Consider the following 24,670-nt stretch of genomic DNA (forward strand, 5'->3'; position numbering starts at 1 on the left):
GTGACTGAAACAACTGTACAACAACAACTGGGAATATTCATATGCATTTCATGGTATAACTAAAAATAGCTTTAACTTTTGCAGAACACTATACATACATGCTTTTATTCCACAGGATCATAGATTAGCACTGGAAAGGAAGTCCCTTCATTTAATAGATAAAATAACTAAAGAGGTTAAGTGAGTTGCCCAGGTTCACAAATCTAGTTAAGAACTTTACAACACTGTGGGGCTGGTACCTGAGGTATTATTTCCCATTTTACAGATGCAAAAACTGAGGCTCAGATGTTAAGAGAGTTGCTGTGGTGGTCATACAGTTAGGAAATGTCAGAAAAAAGATTCAAACACCAACTTCCTGATTCCAAGTCCAGCACTCTTTCCACTCTACCATTCTATCTTTCCAGTATACCATAACTAAGAAACTGAATAAATTTTTCATTTTCAGCTCTCATCCTTGAATGGCATAAACCATTTATAAGTTGGATGTATGTAACTTGGAAGTACCTATAACTCAATCAATAATTCAAATAATTATCATCTAGTCAATCATCAATTTTCATAGGGACAATGTTACTAGAAAACAGTGTGAAAGTAAAAAACCTATGAAGCATTCAGGGTTAGGTTCCCATGATCACCAAAAACCATAATCTTTCACAAGAAACTGCTAAAAAATACACTTTTCTGCATATAATTTTTAATAACAAAACATTAACTTTGTAACATGCACTTTTATAATAATCATGAAATAACCCATAAAATGTAATATACAAAATGAAATTGGTAACATACAAAATATTTTTCTCATTAATTCACTAGAATTCTGTGACCTTTATGCTACCATCAAAAAAATTTTTTAAAAAACTAGAATTCTGTGACCTTTGTATAATTTCAATTAAAAAACATCACTGATTTCAGACAATATTCACTTTTCATAATACATTAACAACGACAGTACCACAAATACTGGATAGCAAACAAAATTCTATGTTCTTCACGTCCTTCAAGACTATACTTGCTGCTATACAAACCTGCACAACTCTCATTTTTCTTCTATATTGCACATAGCCACAAATGTACACAGCTGCCAGTGCAAAAAGTGAAAATGAGGTTACCAATAAAACCACGCAAATCCTTGATAGGAATGTTGAGGATTGATTGCATATTATTCTACCCACCCCACACAGGATTTACAAATTCAAATTTGTCACGAATGTTTACAAAATTTATCTCTGAATTTCGAAGTTGTTATAGGAAATTTCTTTGTGCTGAATCACTGTATAATAAAAATGTTCCATCTGGTCTTAATTTCTTCTAATGCCAAGGCAGGACTTAGTTTTGCTGGCAACTAACCTTCGCTCTCTAGCCCTAAAATCCCTCAAATAAATGTAGTTTTTGAGCTGAGGAATTGACTACTAAGAATATAAAAGGTATATTCCTTCACGTAAAAGAAAATTCCCTCTTTCATCCAAAATTAGGTGATTTTGAGAATAAAGCATTAGAAAAATGTTGAAGGGCAGCAAGGATATGATTTGTAACTCCTTCTCTATTCCTTCACCCTTGCAACTATACCATAATATCTTTAAGAGTGAAAGGTATGTCTTATCTTTCTAGCTCTCATACCATTAGCATAGTACATTGCATGCAATAACATCCAATTACGGAATTATTCATTCTTATATAATTGAAGGTTCCTCACTAGAACTTTGGATTACACTCCTAGTTCTCTAAGAGCTGAGAGGTGGGCTCCACAGAACTTCCATCAGTCTCCTTGCCTTCATTTCCATTCTCCAACCCACACCCTTCCACCTGCTGTCTTCCTCCATTAAAATGTAAAGCTTGCTTGCATGGATTTGTATCCTCAGGGCTTGGTACAGTGATTGGCCCATAGTAAGCATCTGATAAATGCTTTTTCAGAAATGAAGAGTGTATTTTTTTAAAAACTAACTTTATCTAAATGTTACTGTTATTTTTATCTTTCCCTCATTCCTACATTTACTAAAAAATTTCTCTTAAAACTGAAGTTTTTCTTAGTAGCACTTGAGTTGAATATTTCCAAAAGAATTTTTGTTCATATAGTCAAAAAAGGAACTCTACTGACTCAAGTACAGTTCACTCAGAAAGGTTACTTTTCATTCTTCTAACAATTCCCAGCCCAATGCTTTGAATGTTGTACTACAGTCAATGTCACAGCACTGTCTCTCCACAAAAGAATCTATCTGCTTCTATACTAATTGATAGAATGTCAATTTGCTGCACAATTCTGGTGTACCAAATTATGAAGTCCAAGCACCACTCATTTTCCTTCACATAGCTATAGAATTAAGATTTTTTTTTTGTCATCAAGGTATAAGCTAACTACACTTAACATTAAGATGTGTCATTCTATATAGGGAAAAAGACTAATGCCTTACTATAATGCTACTTTTTGAGTCCTTTTTCAAAGTATGACCTTACAAATATTCCAATACCCAAATAAATACCTTTGGAGTGGGATCTGAGATACACATAAAACTTACACAGCCTTGTATTCTAATAATGAAATCCTCATATATAGTTGCAAGCAATTTACGTTCTGAAAAGGCTTTTGACAAGGTGTACTAAAAATACTTAGTTATCATGTGGTTCGGAGGATGAGAGATTATATGTTTAAGACAGAGAGCAACCTTAGAGGACAGCTAACCCAACAACCTCATTTTAAAGATGAGGTAACTGAGGCAGAGATAAGTGAAGTAGTTTGCCCTTGGGTATTATGGATAGCAAAGAGCAGAAGTGAAATCTGAACCTGGATACTCTGACCCCAAATCAAGAACTAATGAGGAATCCAAAGAAGAAAAACTACATAATCAGAGGAGCGGGCTTCCTATATGAAGCTATGCTAAAAACCGTTTGGATATTCAATCTGAAAAGATATCTAGTCATGACCATGGACTTATTTATCAAATCTTAGAATACCAAAATGCCTTCAGATTCCAAGATGGCACAGCCATTTTTTAAAATTAATTAACTTATTTTTAGTTTTCAACATTCACTTCCATAAGCTTTTTAGTTTTAAATTTTCTCCTCCTCCCTCCCCAAGACAGCATGCAATCAGATAAGCTCTATATATACATTCCTATTAAACGTATTTTCACAGTAGTCATGTCATAAGGAATTAGAACCAACAGAAGGAACCACAAGAAAGAAGAAACAAAACAAAACAGAAGAAAAAAGAGCAAATACTATACTTCAATCTGCATTCAAACTCCACAGTTCTTTCTCTGGACGTGGATAGTATTTTCCATCATGAGACTTTTGGAGATGTCTTAGATCCGTGCATTGCTGAGAAGAGCTAAGTCTATCAAAGTTAGTCATTACACAATGTGGCTGTTACTATGTACAACGTTCTCCTGGTTCTTCTCACTTCACTCAGCATTAGTCCATACAAGTCTTTCCAGGTTTTTCTGAAGTCTGCCTGCTCATCATTTCTTACAGCACAATAGTATTCCATTACATTCATATATCACAACTTGCTCAGCCATTCCCCAATTGACAGACATCCCCTCAATTTCCAATTCTTTGCCACCACACAAAGAGCTGGCACAGTCATTTTACTGTGAGGTTTTGCAGTATATAGACTATTACTTAGTAGTTCTTTGGGTCAGAAGACCTGTATTAAAATCTTAACACTGAAACTATGACCCTTAGACAACCGTATGACCTGAGGCTCAGTTTCCTCATCTGTCAAAGTGTAACAGTACTTGTAGTAAACATCTTACAGTACACATCTTCACTATGTAAACCCTAATACAAATATGAGCTATTATTATTATTATTTCCACTTTTGATCCCATAAAGAGAATAAACATAGGAAGAGTTTAATAGATTCTTGTTGGTTGATTGAAAAGGGGCCCTACAAACCATCTCATTTAAATTTGTCATTCTGGAGATGAAAAAACTGATGACACCAAAATTTTTAACCTGAGTGACTAAAGATGTAGTAGTGACAGTAATGGAAGAGTAAGGGGGAAAAAAAGAATGGAAATAATGATAAGTGTGGCTTGGAATATGTTGAGAATAAGACATAAATAGAAATGTGAAGTAAGCAGGTGAAAATACAGTTCAGGTAAAAGGATAAAACTAATAATATCAGCATAGAAGTATCAGAATAAACCAAGAAAATTGATCTAAACTCTAAGGAAGAGTGTAGACAAAGGGCCAATGATTAAATGAGTCTTGAAGAACACCCACAGTTTCAGGGCAAGTGGAAGAGAAGAAGCCAGAAAAGATACAAAAGAGAATTCTTCTTCCAGAAAACCAAGAGAGTAAAGTAATACAAAGATCAAAGGAAGAGAGAGCTTTGGAAGAGTTTCAAAATAAAGAGGAGAAGGTGGACGAAAGTAGTAAAGCAGAGTAAGAGGCTTTATCATAAGAATAAGAGGCATTATCAGAAAAAGTCCAAGAGATTTGGCATGTGAGATCACAGGAGAATTTCTATAAAGCATAAGAGCGATTCACACCATAAAAATGTGATAACTGTACAATCATAAGAAAGCATCAGACTTCACATTGGCAAGTCAAAATTTCTTAGTGCAAGTCCCTTAGTTGTACTGGAATACAAAACTAGTTACACGGCTTTAGGCAACTTAAATTCTCTAAATCTGTTTCCTTTTCTGTAAATCAAGGTAATCATATTTGTACTACCTATTATTTATAAGCTTAGGGGCAGGGACTATCTTTTGCCTCTTTTTGTATCCCCAGCATGTAGCACAATGTCTCACACATAGCAGGCATTTAAGAAATGTTTAGCGACTGACTGATACCTACCTCATAGGGTTCAAATAACAAAAACACTTTGTAAATGGAAAGTGTTGCATAAAATATGAATTATCAACTTTTTAGGGCAAAGAAAAACTAAGCAAAGACCATTTGTTTCTTATAAGGCTAGGTGCATCACTGTGACTATCCAAAACGAAGGGACTTTTCAAAATGCTCTAAATCACTACTGATTAGAGAAATGCAAATCAAAACAACTGTGAGGTACTACATCACATCTATCAGATTAGATAACATGACAAAACAGGAAAATGATAAATGTGGGAGATGTGGGAAAATCAGAACACTAATGGTGGAGCCGTGATCTGATCATTCTGGAGAGCAATTTAGAACTATGCCCAAAGGGCTATAAAAATGTGCATATCCTTTGACCCAACAATACCACTTCTAGGTCTGTATCCCAAAGAGATCATAAAAATGAGAAAAGGACCCACACGTACAAAAATATTTATAGGAGCTTTTAGTGGTGGCCAAGAACTGGAAATTGAGAGGATGCCAATCAATTGGGAATGGCTGAACAAGTTGTTGTATATGAATGTTATGGAATACTATTGTTCCATAAGACATAGTGAGCAGGATGACTTCAGAAAAACCTAGAAAAACTTTCATGAACTGATGAGGAGTGAAGTAAGCAGAGGGGCAGCTAGGTGGTGCAGTGGATAGAGCACCAGTCCTGGATTCAGGAGGACCTGAGTGCAAATCTGGCCTTGGACATATAACACTTTACTAGCTGTGTGACCCTGGGCAAGACACTTAACCCCATTGCCTAGCCAAAACAAAAAAACAAAAAAACAAAAAAAAAAGAACTGCATCTGTATGGGGCAACTAGGCGGTGCAGTGGATAGGGCACTGGCCCTGAAGTCAGGAGGACCTGAGTTCAAATCTGGTCTCAGATCAAACACTTGACACTTACTAGCTGTGTGACCCTGGGCAAGTCACTTAACCCCAACTGCCTTAAAAAAAAAAAAAAGATACATATGAAGTGAGCAGAACCAGGAGAACATTGTACACAGTAACAGCCACATTGTATAATGACTAATTTTAATAAACTTAGCTCTTCTCAGCAATACAAGAATCTGAAACAACTTCAAAAGACTCATGATAGAAAATACTATCCACATCCAGAAAAAGAACTATGGAGTCTGAATGCAGATCAAAGTATACTATTTGCTCTCTCTCCTTTTTTTTGTTTTATTTCTTCTTTCTCATGGTTCCTCCCATTGGTTCTAATTCTTCTTTACAACATGACTGATGTGAAAATATGTTTAATATGAATGTATATGTAAAGCCTATATCAGAGTTAACACCATGTTGGGGAGGGGAGAAGACAGGGAGGGGGAGAAAATTTAGAACTCAAAATCTTACAGAAGTGAATGCTGAAAACCAGAAATAAGTAAATTAATTACTTAAAAAAAAAGAGACTTTTCAGAATAGTTATCCAAAATACTAGTCAAAGAAAGATATGAATTGTTAATAACAATCTAGGCAAGATGTATACTAAGCTCTAGGAGTAAAAACCTACCCACCCAATTACTGTAATATCAGAATTAAAATGGCTTCTAAATCCAACTCTCTCTTTTCCATATTGATTTAATGTTTTAAAAAAGTTCAGCAAACTATTATTGCTAAATTAAATTCAAATTTCAAACTTCAAGTTAAAATGTCTAGATTTTATATATATTAACCCAACTTTTTTTTTTTGACCTTTTAGGCAATTGGGGTTAAGTGACTTGCCCAGGGTCACACAGCTAGTTAAATGCCAAGTGTTTGGTTCGAGGCCACATTTGAATTCAGGTCCTCCTGACTTCAGGGCTGGCACTCTACCACTGCTCCACCTAGCTGCCCCTTACATTAACCCGACTTTAACAAAGTTAATGACCATCATGCACAACACCACAGTTCTGTTGGTATTAATACTGCGTTAGGAATTGGTGGAAACAATGTAAAGTAGATTTCTTGTGACTTATGAATCTTTTGTCAAAAAGAGTTACTGACCTAGATACATGCTACTCAATAGTATGTGCTGTGATTTGATTTTTAAACCTGAAAAATGTTTCTGATAGAGAAATTCATCATTAGTTTTTCAAAACATGTAAAAAATGTGTTTCATAGGTTTGTTGCTCGAAAAGACCTCAAAAGGTTACATAATACAACCCCCTCATTTTACAGATGAAGAACTGAAGTTAGTGACTTTGTAACTTGCCTACGGTAATACACAGATACCTGGCAGCTGAGGAAGGATTTGAATCTAAGCGTTCTGGCTCCGCACGTAGCATTCTTTTCCAATGTATCATGATGCTCCAGTTTTACTCAACATATAAAGTAAACCAAAATGAAGACATTTTGAAAGGAATGTTCATTTGACCAGCTCTGAAAAGCTTGTTCCAGCCAACAAATACTTGAATCAGTTAAGAACCTGTGAAGAATAGGCCTAGTGTTCCTCATCCTCCTGGACCTAATATAAGATATGTTTGTATAAACCCATAAAGCAGGCTATAAGATAGAGAAGCCATGATTTAAGGTGAGTCTCTTGGAACTAAAAGGAATATCAGGATATTCAAAAGTTTTCACAGAACAGTGTACCCTTCTCAACAGATGATACTGGTTATAAATAATTTTTTACTGTAAAATGAGTCTAGAAGTTCTAAATTATAAAAAGACAGGTGACTATGTCAAGGAAAAAAAATCTATCATTTTGGGATACAATCAGTTGTGGCAGAAATTTTGAAAACAGAAGCTATTAATTAGGTTGAGATTAAGGACAATTTTGGTTATGAATAAAACTTAGAAGGACAATCACCAAAGACAATAACCCACTTGGGTTTTGTTAGGAGGCTATGCTGGAAAAATTAAGATGCTCATGTTAAGTAAACCTACTGTACAAATGGATTTTAAACTGTGTGGGGAAGAATATCTCCAAATTATGCTTTGGGCTAAATAAAGCATTTGCAAAGTCAACATGATATCCTCACCTCCCCTGTCTTGTCAGTAAAATGTCTTCAAGAAAAGGGAGAAAAAAAAGAGAAAGAAATAGGTCTCTTGAAATATGGTCTGCAAAATCTTATTTTTTCAAGTGCAAGAGCAAATTTGTAGTTACTGATTTGGCGATGCAAAAGTCTGATTTGTGATCCAAAGTGTTGAAATTCTTCACTAAGCAAGGAGGAAAGCAAAAAGATTTTTCTTTTAATTCTTTGAATACATGCAAAAGAGAAACAATGATAGAAAAACTGAAATAGTTAAGATGTTATGCTATAAATGTCATTAATTTAAAGTACTCTTAGTACTTCAGTCAATCAACAAGCAGTTATTAAGTACCTGCTATAGGGTAGGCACTATGCTAAGTAATATGGATACAAAGACAAAACTGCTTACACTCTGGAGAAGTTTACCTAAATATGTATCTGCAAAAAAAATGCAAGGTAAATTCATATGAGAGCACTAGCAACTCAGGGAATGAAGACTAGCTTCCTGTAGAAAGAGTTGCACGAGCTGAGTTTTTATGGAAATCAAAGAATCCAGGTGTCACAGTAAGAAAGGGAGGGCATTTCAGATATAGGCAACAGCCAGTACAAAGGCATCGTATTAAGAGATATGGGATGTTGGTTGGGGACTAGCAAGAAGTCCAGTTTAATTGGACAGCAGATTTCAAAAAGTGAAGTAATCTATAACGTTGGAAAGGCAGGGTGGGGCCAGGCTCTAAAGGGTTTTAGAAGCCAAAAGGAAGAGCTTACATTAATCCTAGAAGAAATAGTGAGCAACTGGAATCTTAACAAGACTGAGTCATATTTGTACTTAAGAAATATCATTTTGCCAACTATATGAAGAACGGACAGAAGGGAGAAATTTGACAGTAAGTCCAGGTAAGAAGTGATGAAAGCCTGGACTAATGAAATTATTTTTAAAAATTAAACTTCTAAACCTGAAGTGGAAATTGATCATTTCATTCAGAATATTATCACTAAAGGATCTTCAAGATGCTGAAATGCTCAAAAAACTAATTTCATCTGAAAAACAGTCTAGGAAAAGATATTAATAAGAGTATTTCAAAGAACTTCATATTTCATACTTAGAGCATAATTTATGACTATAATAATCAATACTGATTAGTAATTAGGAAGAGTGTTGATGCTTCATAAATATTTACTGAGAAACCTAACCCTGAGTTCATGGTATTTCAGCAAGAATTACAATGGAGTTAAGATGAGACACAGCATGGATTCAGGAAGACCTAGGTCCAAGTCCTGACTCTGACATGACCCCTCAATGTCCAAAGCAACTGTCACACTAAAAGTGAGAAAAGGGCTGCTAATTTGTATCACTGCAGAGTTTCTATGGTGAGCATACACTACATAGATGAAATCAGAGGTCAACTCTCTTAAGATAAAATTTGAGGAGATGGAATAGGGTAACAGAGCTAGTAACAGAACAAGCCATAAGGTGGACTATACGCTTAATACGGGTCAGCAGATGAGGAAATTATGGTTCAGGAAGATTAATGTTTTTTGTTTATTTTAAAATTCAGGTCTCCAGACTCCCAGTCCAGCACTCTTTCCACTATACCATCTGGCTTCAGTTTATCAGTTCCCAAATTGACACGTTGGTTATTTTATAAAATGATATACTTCCTTTGAAGAAATTTTGCATAATAAAAAAATTTTCAGATTAATTTGTATAATTTTTTTTAGAATTCAAATTAGATTTTTTTAAAATCATTCTTTTCAGTCTTGGGTAACAAAGGATAATTTTCAACTTTTTAAGAAACAACATTCTGGTTAATGCCCTTCCAGCCAATCATAATTGATCTGCAGGCCCCCTTTACAGGGGAAAATAGCTATTTCAGTTAATAGTCAACCAATACACATGTATTAAATGCCAGGAACTGTGCTAAGTACTATGGATACAAAGAAAGGTAAAAGCTCTTTAGGAGCTCACAGTCTAATTTTTTCCCCAAATAATGAAGCCTTACTTTACACATACACAAAAATGAATTGTACTCTTCACTCTCTAGACAAAAGCCATTCCATTCCCAATTCCAACCCATATACACAAAGCAATTTAAGTTGTACTGTATAGCACTATGATAGTACTACCAACTCACAGACAATCAGTTGATCAAATATGTCTTACACAGGACCATCTTTTCTGTACCTGAGAAGGCTCTCAATTCCTTGAAGAAGCAAGGGAAAGGCTGGAACTCAGGAAGCAGAATCTTGGACAATGGAATGTCTCTCCTTATAATTAATTCCCTTTTGTCCTCTGGTGAAAGGAATAAAAAATAAACCTACCCTCTGCCACAGCAGAGTATTATACTCCATTTTATCAATCTTGATGATTAGTAGTTGATGTTCTTAACCTTGTCCCTAATGAGGATGACTAAGAACAACTGAACAATAATTGATTTCAAGATAAAAATGTTGATCAAGCTAAAATCTACATGGCTAATCACTAGTATACAATACCAGTAAAAATTCATGAGCATACATATTAGTGGGGATTAGATAATACCTGATAGTAAAACCTATACTTTCCTTCAGCTAGTTCAAGCAATAAATAGTTCGCAAATGGCTGGGCCTTTTTTTAGATGAATAGAAAGCAAGAACATAGATTTATGGGTCTTAAAACCAGAGCTATCCCAAAATCTGACATCAAAACAAAGTACTTACCAATAACTAAGGTTGTCCCAAAATGGAATAAACTGATTCAAGAATGAAGTGTATTGCCACCAACTATAGGAGTTTAGGAGACACCAATTTTCCCTAACCCCAGATTGTTACAAGTCAGACAAGCAATGACTGTCAATGCCAGAAAACAAGGAAAAAGCAAATGGAAGGAAGAGGCTATGTAAGTTGTTGAAATGCAGAAGGACCACAGATTTATAGCTAGGAGGGAACTTGGAGATCTTCTAAGGAAATTGATGCAGAAAGGTCAGGTCACTTATTTGCCTGTGGTTACATGAGTATTAAGTAGCAGAACTAATATTTGAACCTAGGTCCTAAAATCCAATATTCTTTCCACTGTAACATGGCTGCTATAAATGTAGCTACAAAAGATTCAGGTATAGGTTGAACTACATGACCTCCAAGTCCTCCCTACTCTCGTAATCTATGATTCCATAAGGTAGGACTTCAAGAAAGGATACAATATTTGTAAAGGAAGTAAGATGTTTGTTCTCAGTGGTTCAGGACTGGGAGAGAAAGTCTGTATTTGTATCAGCATTTGGGAAAATTATGAGGGAGAGTATCTTGGCATAAAGGTACAAATGAATGAAAATCTCTAAGTGCTTTCAATTTACAAAAAGCTTTCATATAAATGTTTCATTTCATAATACATAATTATATTTATATAAAAGTTTACAAATCATTTTCCTCATTCCCCTGACAGGGAAATAGACTGCTATAATTTTTCTCGCCTTTTTGATAAGGCAGAATTCTCAAGCTAGAATCTATGAAGCCCTAAGGAATGGGAGGATAGAGCTCAAGAGGACTGTATTTTAATCCTTTAATTACAAAGGTTTCCTTTCTGATCTTGTGCATTTTATTTTATTTTATTCTTTTTCTTTTTATTCTATTTTTTCTTTTCATTTATTTATTTAATTTTATGTAGTTATTTATTTTATTTATCATTTTCAATTCATTGTTATTGTTTTATATATTTATTTATTTTTATTCTTAAAAAACCCATCATTTTGAGAAGGGGTTGACAGGCTTCACCAGACTGCCAAAGGGATCTATCATATAGGTTAAGAATCCCCAAGATAAGAAAACTTAGGCTCATAAAGGTGAAAGATTAAGTGAAAGATTACTGATGATCCCAAGCTACATTAAATTTTCTTCTCTTCTCAATTACTACAGTACTATGGCTACATCACATAGTTTATTATTTGACAGTATAGTATCTTATTTGCCAGTTGTTTTATCTATGTAAATTTTTATCTACCTAACAAGTACAAGAACCTTGGGTTATAAAATGTACTACAAGGCACCTAACATAATGTCAGACTTATTGATTGATTTCCTATGTAAAATGTCACATTTTTTTCTGATGAATAATAGTACAGCAATTATACTAATATAAAGTGGTATTCAGGCTCAATTTTTTTTTAAGCCTTTTCCCTTCCAAAGCACATCCATATAAAAAAAAATTAAGCCACAGCAAAATACTATGTTAGTCTGCTTCTCTTCTCCAACCTTGACCCAACCCATTTGCCTCCATCTCATTTCCAGCCAAAGTCATTGTTTAGGTTGGTTGGTGACCCTCAAAGGGAGAAAAGATGATGATCCTAAAAAGAGTTTACAAAGTGTTTCTGATCTAATGGTCATGGTAGGATTTCTATTTGCTACTTGTAACTTAGAAAATCTAAGTTTTTATCTAAATCAAGTGTTTAGATCACTTCTGTAATAACAATTAATTAATTAAATCACCTTGAAATTACCAATAAGAAATTTCCCAATTATTCTTTTTAAAAAATAGCTGACAAACTAATACAACTTAGTCAATGCCTTCAGCTTAGGGAGAAAATCTTGATTTAGCATACATATACAGAATGTAGATAAGCAGTTTTAAAAAGGAAGCAATCATTTAAGTGAGCCTCTAAAAGGAAGAATTTGCCTCCTGAATTTTAAAAACTTGGAATGGCTCCTTAGTTCACTATTCAAAAAACAAACAAACGCAACAAAAATAAAAAAACATAAAAATTAACTCATTATAGATCATAAGCTTCAGTTTCTCTCCCCACTTTTTCACCTGTTAACAAACACACTCAAATCTCAAGCACACTAAACCTCTCTAGATTAGCATATTCTAGCTCGCTCCTTCTTTTTAACCACATACTTCTGGACAGAGTAGCCTATGCTAGCTGCATCTACTTCTCTCTCCACAATCTTGTAACCAGGCTTTGGTCTCCATTATTCTAGTAAAACATCTCCAACTAAGGTCAAGGTCAGCAATGCCTCGCTAAGCACTGAACTCATTCTCCCAGACCTTGCTGAACTAGACACCAGTCACCCACCTCTTTTCATATACATTCTTCCCATTGCTTACACAATACTAGAATATATACTATGCTGGTTCACCTATTACTTCTCATTCTGTCTCCTGTGCTGTATTCACCTTTCTTTTTTTCTACTTCCAACTGTAGATATGCCCATGATATGTCTTCTGCCCTCGTCTTCTTTCTCTGCTCTTTCTCCTTTGGTGGTCTCATTTACTATGACAGTTTCAGTTATCGATACTATACTGATAACTTCCCAAATCTATATTTCCAGCTCTGACCTCTTTTGAAAAAGTTCCAGTCTTAAATTCAACTGCCTGTTTGACAATTCCACCCAGATGATCTCTCAAAACAGAGCAGGTCTAAAATCATTCTCATCATCTTCCCATTTAAACTGTCCTCCTAACTTCTTTCTTTCTGCTAAACGAAACATCAACCGAGATAATTTATATAAACTTTCAAGATACATTATTATTCTCTCAAGTCACTCAAATTCACAACATCACGGTCACCTTTGACTCCTTTCCTTTTCCCACACCACATCCAATCTACCCCCCTAGTCTATCTCCAATGTATCACTTTTCATTCTCAACGATGCTATCCTCATTTAGGTTTTCATTACCACATATATAGACTAATACAATAGCCTTATAAATGAAGAGAGACAATTTCACTCTCTTGAGAGTGAGGATGAGAATGTTTTTTTCTGCCTCTATCATATTCTCTCTCCAATTCACTGACCACCAGATTAATTCTAAAGTATAACTTTGATCCGACAACTTCCCTACTTAGAAACTTTCAAAAGTTTCCAAATGTCCACCAAAGTACAAATTCCTAAGAACACCATTCAAATCCTTCCACAATATGACCAGTCACTGGCATTTCCATGGTATTATGGCCAACGCAACATTCCCTGAACACACCTTGTCCTTTTCTCAACATAGATGCTTAACCATAACCTAAAATGCCCTCCATCTGAAATGCTCTCCTTTCCCCATCTTTTAAAATCCCACCTAGCCTTATGAAGGCCCTCCTCTAATTAGCCATTGGTCCAAGCTTTCACACTGCACCATAGAGCCAGAAAACACATTACACTCACACACATACTCTCTCTCTCATACAACTACCACCATCCACAACCAGCAGTAGCATACCAAGTGGTAAGATTTCACAAAGATAACTCCAGAACACCAAACTACATTTTGTGCTTAGGTAGATTAAATCTGCTCATGATCTAATGCTTAAATTCTGCCAAAAGATTATACCATATTAATCTATTTTTAGTTTTACTAGTACTCCTATCCCATTTATCCAGTCTCTCAGCCTTAAGTGCAAACTACATTCCTATGCCTTCTCTCAGAAGCTCATTGTGTACAGCAGAAGGAAAAGAGCCTGAAAGTACTCAGGATGCAGCAACAAGGCAGATGACAAGGCCCAAGAGTTCTTAAGTAGTTAAGTATGTCAGATACCAGTGCCAGGAGACTAGAGGGCATAAAAGCATGGTAGATAGTAAGTTTAGAGGCCCTTATAAGCCAGTACAGAGCAGAGAGTCTTTCATATTACTGGAAAGAATAGATGTTCACTCCCAGCTCATTCAAATGCTTTGAGTAGTCAAGCAGAAAAGGAGGAGTACCAAAAAAAAAAAAGGAGTACAACCTCTGTGGTGGAAGTCCTAGATGGGTTCTGGGATGGCTTGGGGCTGCAGAAGGGGGTGAAGGAAAGCAAAGGGAGAAGGGTACCAAACTATTCCTGATTTTCCTACTTCTATAACTCTTTTTCTAGTTAGATGACTCATGTAGTAGTACACTCACTAATGAAGGCATTCCTCAAGGATTTGTCCTTATACTCCCTCTGTTGACTCATTAAGCTTTCTTTCCTTGAGAATTCCATTCACTATGATGGATTCAAATACCACCCTTCTAAGCACATGACCAAGCCTACATGTGCAATCTGGACCTTTCCTTCTGAGAAGAGGAGAACCATATTTGCAAGACATTTCTACTTAGATGTACCACTAACACACCAAACCTACTTTTTCCCCTTAAACCTGTTCCTCCTTCTGAATTAACTGTTTTTGTATGAATCACCAACATTCATCCAGTCTCCCATGTTGATAACCTTGAGATTATTATGACGAATTCTTCTCCATCACTTCTCATATTAATCTGTTATCAATTCCTCTCAAATTCATATACAAAACATCTCTTAGATCCATCCTTAGTTTTCTCACCTCACCTGCACCACTCTGATAGAGACCCTCAACACCATCTGACTAGACCACTGTAGCAGAATCCTAACAGGTCTTCCTGCTTCCCTTTGCCTTCTTCCTAGCTCAGCCCTTCATTCCACAGCCAGAATAATCTTTTGAATTCATAAATATGGCCATGTCACCCCACTATTTGAAAATCTTCAAAGGTTTCCCATTAATTCCTAAATAAAGTTCAAACTCCTTGACAAGGCAATAGAGAGATTACATAATGTGGCACTACCTGACCTTTCCAGCTTTCTTCTTATCACATCTCTCCATATACTCTACACTCTAGCCTACACTTTGTTCCTTAAATTTGCTCCATACTCTCCCACTTATTGCTTCTGCTCATGATTTTCATTATCGTTGGAGGGTCCTCCCTTGCCCTTTTGAGTTCATATTCATTATTTAAAGTTCAGCTCAAATGGCACCTCTTCCATGAAGCCTTCCTTGATTTTCCAAGTCATTAAGGCCCTTCATTTTCAGACTTCATACAGTACTTAATGAATTTCTTATATAATGTGGCATAATACAGTTACATAAACTAGATTACAAGCCTTTTACGGTTGGAACAGTGCCTTACCTAAGCTTTATAGCACTTTATATCACTCCCACAATCTTTATATAGTAGGTAGTTAATAAACATTTGTTGAGTGAACAAATGTCCTTGGATCCTTCCCTGATCATCCCAGCAAAAAGTATTCTCTCTCTCTCCTCTAAATTCGCATAATACTTTATTTTTATCTCTTATTATTTATCACCTATTGCCTTGTCTTTTGTGCATGTATCTTACCTTTGCATACGAAACTGTAAGCTCCTTTGGAATAAGTGCAATATCTTGCACATCTTTCTTCCTCCACACCTCTGGCCCATCATGCCCACCTAGCATACTGTCTTTTATGTAACAGATACTGGGTAGCCATTTGTAAATTCAATAAACAGTCATATGTTTATCACTTCTAAATACACAAGAATTCCTTATTCTCTTTTCTAAAAATAAGTGTTTTACCTTTTCAGCTGAAATGGGTTTTGAAGGCTTTTCTGGCTCCTTCTCTTTCTTTTTCTCTTCCTTTTTTTTGTCCTTTTCTTTCTAAAAAAAGAGGAGAGACAGTTTGATGGTAGCCAAATTATCAAAATAAAACAGATGGTCAGAAATAGCCAATGTTTTAGCTTGTTTTCCTTAACTGCACTTCTTCATTATTAGAGGGGGTCCTGCTGGGAGTAGGAATTGGAAGAGATGGCAGGTAACAGGGAAATGAAAGTTATGGACGAAATTTTAAAAAGCACCAATAAGCTATCAGTCTAAATAAATTATAAGCATTATTTTCACAAAAACATGTTTTACATTTTAAGAATTATGTTCCGAATCATTAATGTTCATTAAAAATATTATTAGTTAAGAAAGGGAAACAGGCAAAGGTATTCTGAAAAGAGCAGTAGGTTTGCAGTTCTGTGCAATTCTGCCACAAATTGGCTATAAAATTTTTGTCAAATTACTCACCACCTTTGAGCTTCATTCTTCCCATTTGCAAAATATGGTTAATAATACCTGCACCACTCTTGTGTGAATTGTTAGCAGGAAAGCATTTGGTAATTGCAAAGTGATAAAAATAAGCTATTATCATGATTATACAAGATAGCTAGGTGGCATAGTAAGCAGAGTGCTGGGCGTAGATCAGGGAGAATCCTCTTCTTGAATTGAAATGTAGCATCAGATACTTAGTAGCTGTGTGACCCTGGGCAAGTCACTTAACCCTATTTGCCTCAGTTTCCTCATCAGTAAAATGAGCTAAAGAAAGAAATGGCAACCCATTCTGGTATCTTTGCCAAGAAAACCCCAAAAGGGATCACAAAGAGTAGGATACAACTGAAAAATGACTAAACAAAAATGACTCTACATGTTTAGATGATTCTCTAAATCAAAAAGGCAACAGAATACTTAAGCAACAGACACTAGTATTATTAAAGTGTTTCTTTTTACTCAATGGACTATATCTACATGACACAAAGCAAAGAAACATATCTCTTACCAAAAATTAAAAGGAAAGAGTAAGATAAGTTTATCTATGTTTTATTTGGAAAACTATTTCCCTAATGCCTTAAAGCATCCTTAGGCTCAACTGGGCTACTTCCTAAAAGCAATTAATGTAATGTTTTTTTTTTAAAAAAAGGAAAAGAAATTAAATTAACAAACAGAACGAATACAGATTTAGCAAGAATGAGAGATATAAATATAGCAAAGGAAAAAATTCACTAATTTTATACTGGATGAAATGAAACTATGTTTCTAAATTGTGCTTCAGAACAGTATTCTTTTAAAAATATACCATAACCACAACATTAAAATAGCAAATAAAACCTGAATAGTTCTCAACTATGCTCCAAAATTCCTCTGTAGGCTAGTTGTTTGAAACCTCCCACTGTACATTCCCATAAGAAGCAATACTATAAATGGTCCTTAGGTTCCCAAAGTAACTCAGAAGTCTACATAATTCAAAATGCTGCTGAACTGTAGTACTAATGGCATGAGTCTAAACTCTAGGTTCAGAAATAATGAGGCAGAATATCCCAGAAGCAGCTCTCCAGTTTGTTTTCAGCACACTATCAAGATAGTATGCATGTCTCCCACTGCTCCTCTCTAAAGACTGGCAGGAACCCAATCCCTCTATACTAATTTAAGCCCACAACTGAAGCACTCTAGGCTAGGCCTATCTGATAGGTCCTATACTATCCTATAAAATGCTCAAAACATTCCAAATGAAAGCAGAATAAGAGGAAACAAACACTGCATTTGATGCCCTCCAGCTTATCAATGTCCTTCCTGAAATGGTGAGCCCAGCAATGAATACACTGCTTTAGACGTGATCGGACAAGGGAAGAGGAGAGCAGAACATTGTATCGGTCCTAAGCATGATGCAGGCTAAGAGCATATTTCCTTTGCTTTTTTAGCCATTTATCAGTAGTTCCACCCACGTGCCTACAGTAAAAACAAAATTAGTAATGGTAGCTGGGATTTCACTAGCACAGGGGAACTCCAGGTGTGGAAAAAGCTTCTGCTAATACAGGGTGGCAACTTCTCTGCAGCTTATAGTCTTAGTGCTGTCTAGAGCAGAGGTATCAAATATGCAGCTCCCTGCCTGCAAGATGGTTGGAACTAGATTAAAATGTAATTGAGAAATACTTAACTAAATAAATAAAAATACAATAAAACACAGATAATATGTGGTTTTCTTAGTATGTGGCCTGCACGGATCCTTATCCGCAGCCAAATTTCTATGACTTTGACACCACTGACCCAGAGCACTCACCTAGGTGAGCGTTCAGTCTTTTTCCATCTTGTCCTACTCTTCCTGACCCTCTTTGGGGGAGGTCATGACTTGCCCAGACATGTATAAACAACGTGTCTGAAGCAACAACTGAATATGTGTGTTCCTGGCTTCAAGGCTGGCTCTCTATCCACATCATCATCATCATCATCATCATCATCATCATCACTATTTATAAACATTTACATAGTGATTACTATATGCCAGGCACTGTGCTAAGAGCTTCACGAATCTCATCTGATCTTCATAACACCCCATTTACAGGTGAGGAAACTGAGGCAAACAGTTTAAGTGACTTGTGCAGGGTCACACAGCTAGTGAGTGTATGAGACTGGATTATACAATGTTGCCTCTCTTGTATTTCCCCAGATTAACCATTTCCAAGAGTAACTAATGATTTTCAGTTGACAGCCTCAGGTTTGTTTGATCATACAGACTACTACTGCCTAGTCACACCTCCCCACTTTTGAAGCAGACTTTTTTGTAACCCCAAAGTAAAAATTTATATTTATCTCTATTAAACTGTATTTTATTCAAATTGAGACTGTTCTAGAATAAAGATCTTTTTGAAATTGTGTATCTCAATCAACAAGTATTTATTAAGTATTTCCTATGTTCTGGGGACATAAATAAAATGAAGTAATCCCTACTCACCAGAAGTTTATATACTAACATTTATGCTAGGACTACCTGAATAGCTACTTCAAAACATTTAACTTCAAAAAGATTATAGATCACAAGTCACAACCAGTCTATCAAAATTCCTAAAAATTACTTTTATAATACTAAAACTCTTTACTGAAAACAAAAATATTTCTCATTCCATCTTATATTTTTACAATTTAACATTTATATATTTAACTCCCACAATATGCCTTAGTGTAAAATTTTAAATTTGACCTAGTAGCACATTCTTAATAATACCATCTCTGTCCAATATTTATAGATATGAAACCTTTAAAAGAAAATCAAAAGATAGTTAATCTACAGAACTCACTAAAAACAGATGAATTATATGGAAATACAAAAAAAAAACTGAGAAGAAGTAAGTACATAAAATAGCCTTTTAAAAGGTATGGATTAAGACTCTGACTCTACAGGTCCATGTAGTTTAGAAAATAGAAACATGTTTAAATTTTGGCAACTCAGAGAAATGTGATCAAATGTTTTATCCTACCCAAATTATGGCACACAATAAAGGGGGGGGGGAGGATAGAGGGCCTTAAAAGTAAATTTAAAAAGTAAAATAAAAATGCAATCTCCATTTTTACAAAATTAGATACCTCCAATTTGTTTTTCTCAGCAGCAGCTTGCAGAGGAGAGGATACCAAAGGCTGAAGAACATCAGAAGAGGAAATCTGTACAAAGCAGATGAAAAAGAGAAGGAAAGCAAAGGTGATCAGAACTGAAAGAGAAAGCAAAGAAATACAATTTCATGTATTTCTAAGAAACAGAAGCACTTTAGGTTAACAATGGAAGAACAAAGCAACAAAGAAAAAAGCATAAAATTAGTCTTTACCATTTTCCTGGTGGCATTTCTAAAAGTAAAAGTATCTATCAAATAAGAAGGTATGATTTATAATGAAATTCATTGGGATATAATTAAAAAGCCATTTGGATAAGATTATACTACAAATATGAAAAAAAAATTAGGTTTTTTTCATTGTTCAGTTTTAACCAACACAACTGATAAAATATTAATATTCTGAAGGATGATGGCACATTGTCTCATGTGGCAGGAGGACACTTTTATTTTTATTCGTGGTAACATTTTGAAGAATGAGAAGTAAAAAAAGATCTGGAATGGTAAAAGATTTAATTATAATGATAATCAACTATTTAAAAGAACAGGGAAAAAAATAGAGAAAAAGTAGGTTAATATAAAATAACATCTGAGTAGTCGACAGTCAGACTTATTATAAAGCAATTTATACATCTCCTTCTCTGAGATCAGCATGTACAACCACTACTTCCAGTGCCATACTCACTGAATTACCCAAAGGCATTATGAGACAGTTATATACACAACAGAGGCAATTTACACATGAAAATGGGTTTCATCTAAAAGCATTTTCACACATCTTCCCACCCAATTTCTACATGCGTAGTTGATCACTTTAATAGAAGCATTATCTTCCTGGTCTCTTTACTGCCAAAATGTAACTGAAATACATTTGCAAAATGTGTAGTAGATCTTCAAAGCCATAAAACTGACATCTCTATGCTGCCCTATCATATCAATAGTGCCTACAAGGAATTTTTAAAAATAAATGGTGCTATTACAGATAGGTCATTATGTAGTGTCAAAATAACATTACTTAAATGACAAGTACTCACACAATCCTCCAGTTATTATGTTAGCTTTGACATTAATTCTGAAACCATAACTAAAGACAATAGACTTTAGAAGGTCTTTTTATTCCCTGTAGATTATTGCATACCTACATAAGAACAAGTCTTAATGGCCTTGTTTTGATCATCTAAACTGGTTATATGATGTCTACTAAAAGAAATTATGCTCAGGAAAAATACAAAACAACAAACAAACTTTGGACCTTGCACAGGAAAATCAAACTATGCTTGAAACTACAATTTCGACTGACAGTAGTTTATCCTAATCAGGATTTCACTCTTGCCATTTTACATACAAAGTATATTAGAGCTGGAACGATACATAATGAAATCATCTCAAAGAATAATCTGTCCCCCTTTTTTTTTTAAAGCCTTCAACAGCTAAGGCATATACAAGGCAAGAGGCAGCATGGTAAAGTGGAAAGAAAGAGTTAAAATAGATTTGAAAACTAATTCTGCCTCTGACAATCACCAGTTGTGTAACTATAGGCTTTCCTTTTCTATAAAATGGGAATAACACTACTTAGTCCAGTGAGAAACAAGTGAGATAATATCATGTAATGTTTTGCAAACTTTAAATCATTATAAAACATCAGCTATTATTATTGTATTATGGATAAGACTGATCTAGAAACTGAGCATAACTTCCATAGTGGAGAGGTGGGAAAAGTTATATAAAAGTCTACTGACCTATAGAAAACAAATAAGAATCACACAAAAATAAAATACAATTTAATTTCAGTGTAATTTTTGTCTTTATTTGCAAAATAAAGGAAATATAAAAATGTTCCTTTCAGTTTTAAAACAAGCAAACTAAAATTTTATCCAATAAATCTAAATAACAAAATAAGATTAGCTTTATATTATGTGTGGTTAAGAAAAAAGACAAACCTGAGAAAGGTAAGAGGGCTTGAAACCAACAACTAAGCACGAAAGGAAGGAAAAACAGAAGATGACAGATGGAAAGTGCAGGTGAATAGAGAAATAAAAGGGAAAAAGTCTATGAGGGGAAGAGGAGATAAAGGAAAGAAGAATTTGGCAGGGTGGGGGAAAGATGAGGAAGGAACCACAGAAAGAAACTCAAGGTCACCAAATATTACTATTTTTTAAAAAAGTATGAGAATCACAATAGTTCTGAAACTCCTTTATGCAGTTTAAAATTTGTTAACTTTTCCTTTTAAATTTATATCCTAGACTTGAATTTCAACTTTTTAAAATAAATAGACGTTCTGTTATTCCTTGCTTTTAAAATTATCTAGATTTCCCTCTATGTTTCTTCCCATCCCGCCTGCCAGAGAACCATACCTTATAACCAAGAATTTAAATGTTCAACCTTTTAGAGAATTCTAAAGGTTCTACTCTTGAGGAAAGGTATAAGGTTAGACCTAAGAAAATTATTCTGGAACATTAGTGGTGTCAGTCAACTATCAGTTATGACTGATACATCTCATAATCATAGACTATAAGACTCCCATACTTATAGTGGAAAATATATGCATAGAATTTTGATTTTTAATTACATCTAGGCCAGCATTAATTTTATCTATCCATTAGAAGACATTTGTTTTTGTAACCCCAACTCCCATCAAATGCCTAGGAGGATCCTAATGGGGACATTATATTGCAGGGGTGGAAATAAACAATGAATGAAAACACCCTTTACAGGAAAAAATTTCAATTCAGCAGACACTGAGAACTTTGGAACTAGAAAGAACCTTAGAGATAACAAGCTTTTTATCTACAAATCTGGCAAATATTTATTAAACACCTACCATATACAAATCATTATTAACATCAAGGAGATAGGGACACAAAAATCAGACACCAGGTCATCTGAAACCTCACAGAACATACAATCTTACTAGTAAGGCAGATAAGATCTAGAAACCAGGTAACTTACAACCCAAATTCAAATGTGCTGAAAGAATGAGAAAGGTTCAAATAAAGTAATATGAAAATTCAGAGAGTTAGGCTGTTGGATCTCCCAGAGAGTTAAGCCACTAGAGAAATGCCACTCAACAACCATAGCTTATCTCTAAAGAAATAACATTGTTGGCCACACAGAGTAATACTGTATGTCATACAGTATTTACCTCCTTTAAACAATTAATCAAAACACTTTTCATTGCCAATCCCTACTATATAAAGCATCCAATTCATTAGATCCACAGTATCCTAAAGTGGTAAAAAATACATTGAAGGGATTATAAGATCATATACCTGAAAATTCCCCATTATTACCATGCCAGGACTTCTTCATTCATGTCCAGTCTCACTACCATCTCTATCCTCTCCCAAAGGGAAAACTGGACTTCACACCTGGATCCACCCAAGGATTTTATTGGCAAGCTTTGACCTTATCTTGCTTGGATTCAGGCCTCCAAAGCTCTTCCTCCTATCCCTCCACCCCTTCAGCTCCCCTTTAGCTCTCTTTCCCCATTAGACTGTAAGCTTCTTGAGGGCAGGAACAGTCTTGGTTTTTGTATTCGTACCCCGGTGCTTGGCACATAGAAAATATTTAATAAATGTCATTTGTCTATCAATCTATTTATTATCGAAAGAAGACTGTAAAAGGTCTGTAATTCTGTTAAAAGGTTGAACTGAGAGGTAGCTAGGTGGCACAGTAGATACAGCACTGGTCCTGGAGTGAGGGGGATCTGAAATAAGATCTGGTCTCAAACAGTTACTAGCTGTGTGACCCTGGGCAAGTCACTTAATCCTGACTGGCAAAAAAAAAAAATTGAATTCAGTCAACAACCTTGAGATTTCCTGCACTTCTATCAAACTGGGAAAGCTTCAAAGCACACCTGCTACAGTGCACTGCAATTTGAAGCCACTTTGCAACTGTGTACAGAAAGAGACTGGCAAAGCTGTGAGAAATGTGGGGAAACATAAAAAGACTAGACTTGCTGTTGGGCTTTTTTCCAATCCTAAGTTATCCATTTGACTATGGTTGTTTGTCATAATAAACCACTAAATGAAGAGAATATTCTTTAAAAAAAAAATCACGTTATAAGGCATCTAATCACTTTCACCCTCAACGTTTCTTTATTTCAAGAACACTGAATAACCTCTGCTAGTAATGACTCAATTGAAATAAATTCTAAACTGGCCTAATAATCATCAGTTAAAAATGCATTGGATTTTTAGGTGAATGAGTACAGTGGTACATGATCTTATTGTCACTGTTCTCAAAGAAGTATGCCTCATATTTGTGCTAATTCTATTAAAAGTTAAAAATAAAGGACCTATTTTTCTTTGAATTACTATCTACAAAGGGGGGAGGGTGTTATGGCACATTATAATAAAATAAATTAAACATAATGATCGCAAAACTTTAATGGTACTTAATTAAAAGTCAATTGATTTTAAAAATGATTTCTTGTGAAATGAAAGGAACAGAATGCTATGTGCAGACAACCAAAGTGAATACTCAAATACATAATTGAGAAAATTTGTTTTCAGGAGTTGAGGCAATGTATTAGGAATTTAAAGCAAACAGTATGTGCAAATCTTTGAAATAGTGGCAGTATATGCTCATCAGTTCAGAATGTATTCCATCTCTGTGGTTTTCTCACTGTCTTTCACAATGAGAAAATGAAGGAGGGTAAATTTTCTATGGACTTTACCTAGTATATTCATTTATTTTTTCCACAAATATTTACTGCCTGTCATCTACATAGTGGGTATTATTTTCACATTATGGGAAATAGGAAGAGAAACAAAAATTCACAGGACCCTTCTACGCTATCAAGTTACTGTACTGTCCCATCTCATTCTCTCCTCCCCCTTTCTTCCAAGCTTCTAGAAACTTTCTCCACCAAGGCACCACATCTGCGCTGTTCAGTCACCACCATAAAGAGACCTAAAAAGCCCAAAGATGAATAGTTCAATGACACTGAGCATCAACAAGAAGTCAGGCCTAAGAGCAGGGGAAACATA

General features: G+C 35.1%; 1 protein-coding gene across 3 annotated transcripts in view; it reads right to left on the minus strand.

Annotated features, from left to right (window-relative positions):
- Nucleotides 1-24,670, minus strand: part of SMAP1 (small ArfGAP 1) — a 214,598-nt gene that overhangs the window by 55,726 nt on the left and 134,202 nt on the right. For 2 of the 3 annotated variants that reach the window (XM_021000139.2, XM_078155295.1), the window contains exons 5-6: nucleotides 19,660-19,734; nucleotides 16,060-16,140 (exon numbers count right to left, since the gene is read on the minus strand). In XM_021000139.2, coding sequence (XP_020855798.1) covers nucleotides 16,060-16,140; nucleotides 19,660-19,734 — 156 coding nt within the window. The remainder of the gene's footprint in view (nucleotides 1-16,059; nucleotides 16,141-19,659; nucleotides 19,735-24,670) is intronic. The other variant, XM_021000140.2, reaches the window with a different exon arrangement.

Source organism: Phascolarctos cinereus, unplaced genomic scaffold, assembly GCF_003287225.1.
Source record: "Phascolarctos cinereus isolate Bilbo 61053 unplaced genomic scaffold, phaCin_HiC Scaffold_5;HRSCAF=322, whole genome shotgun sequence".
NCBI classification, from domain to species: domain Eukaryota; kingdom Metazoa; phylum Chordata; class Mammalia; order Diprotodontia; family Phascolarctidae; genus Phascolarctos; species Phascolarctos cinereus.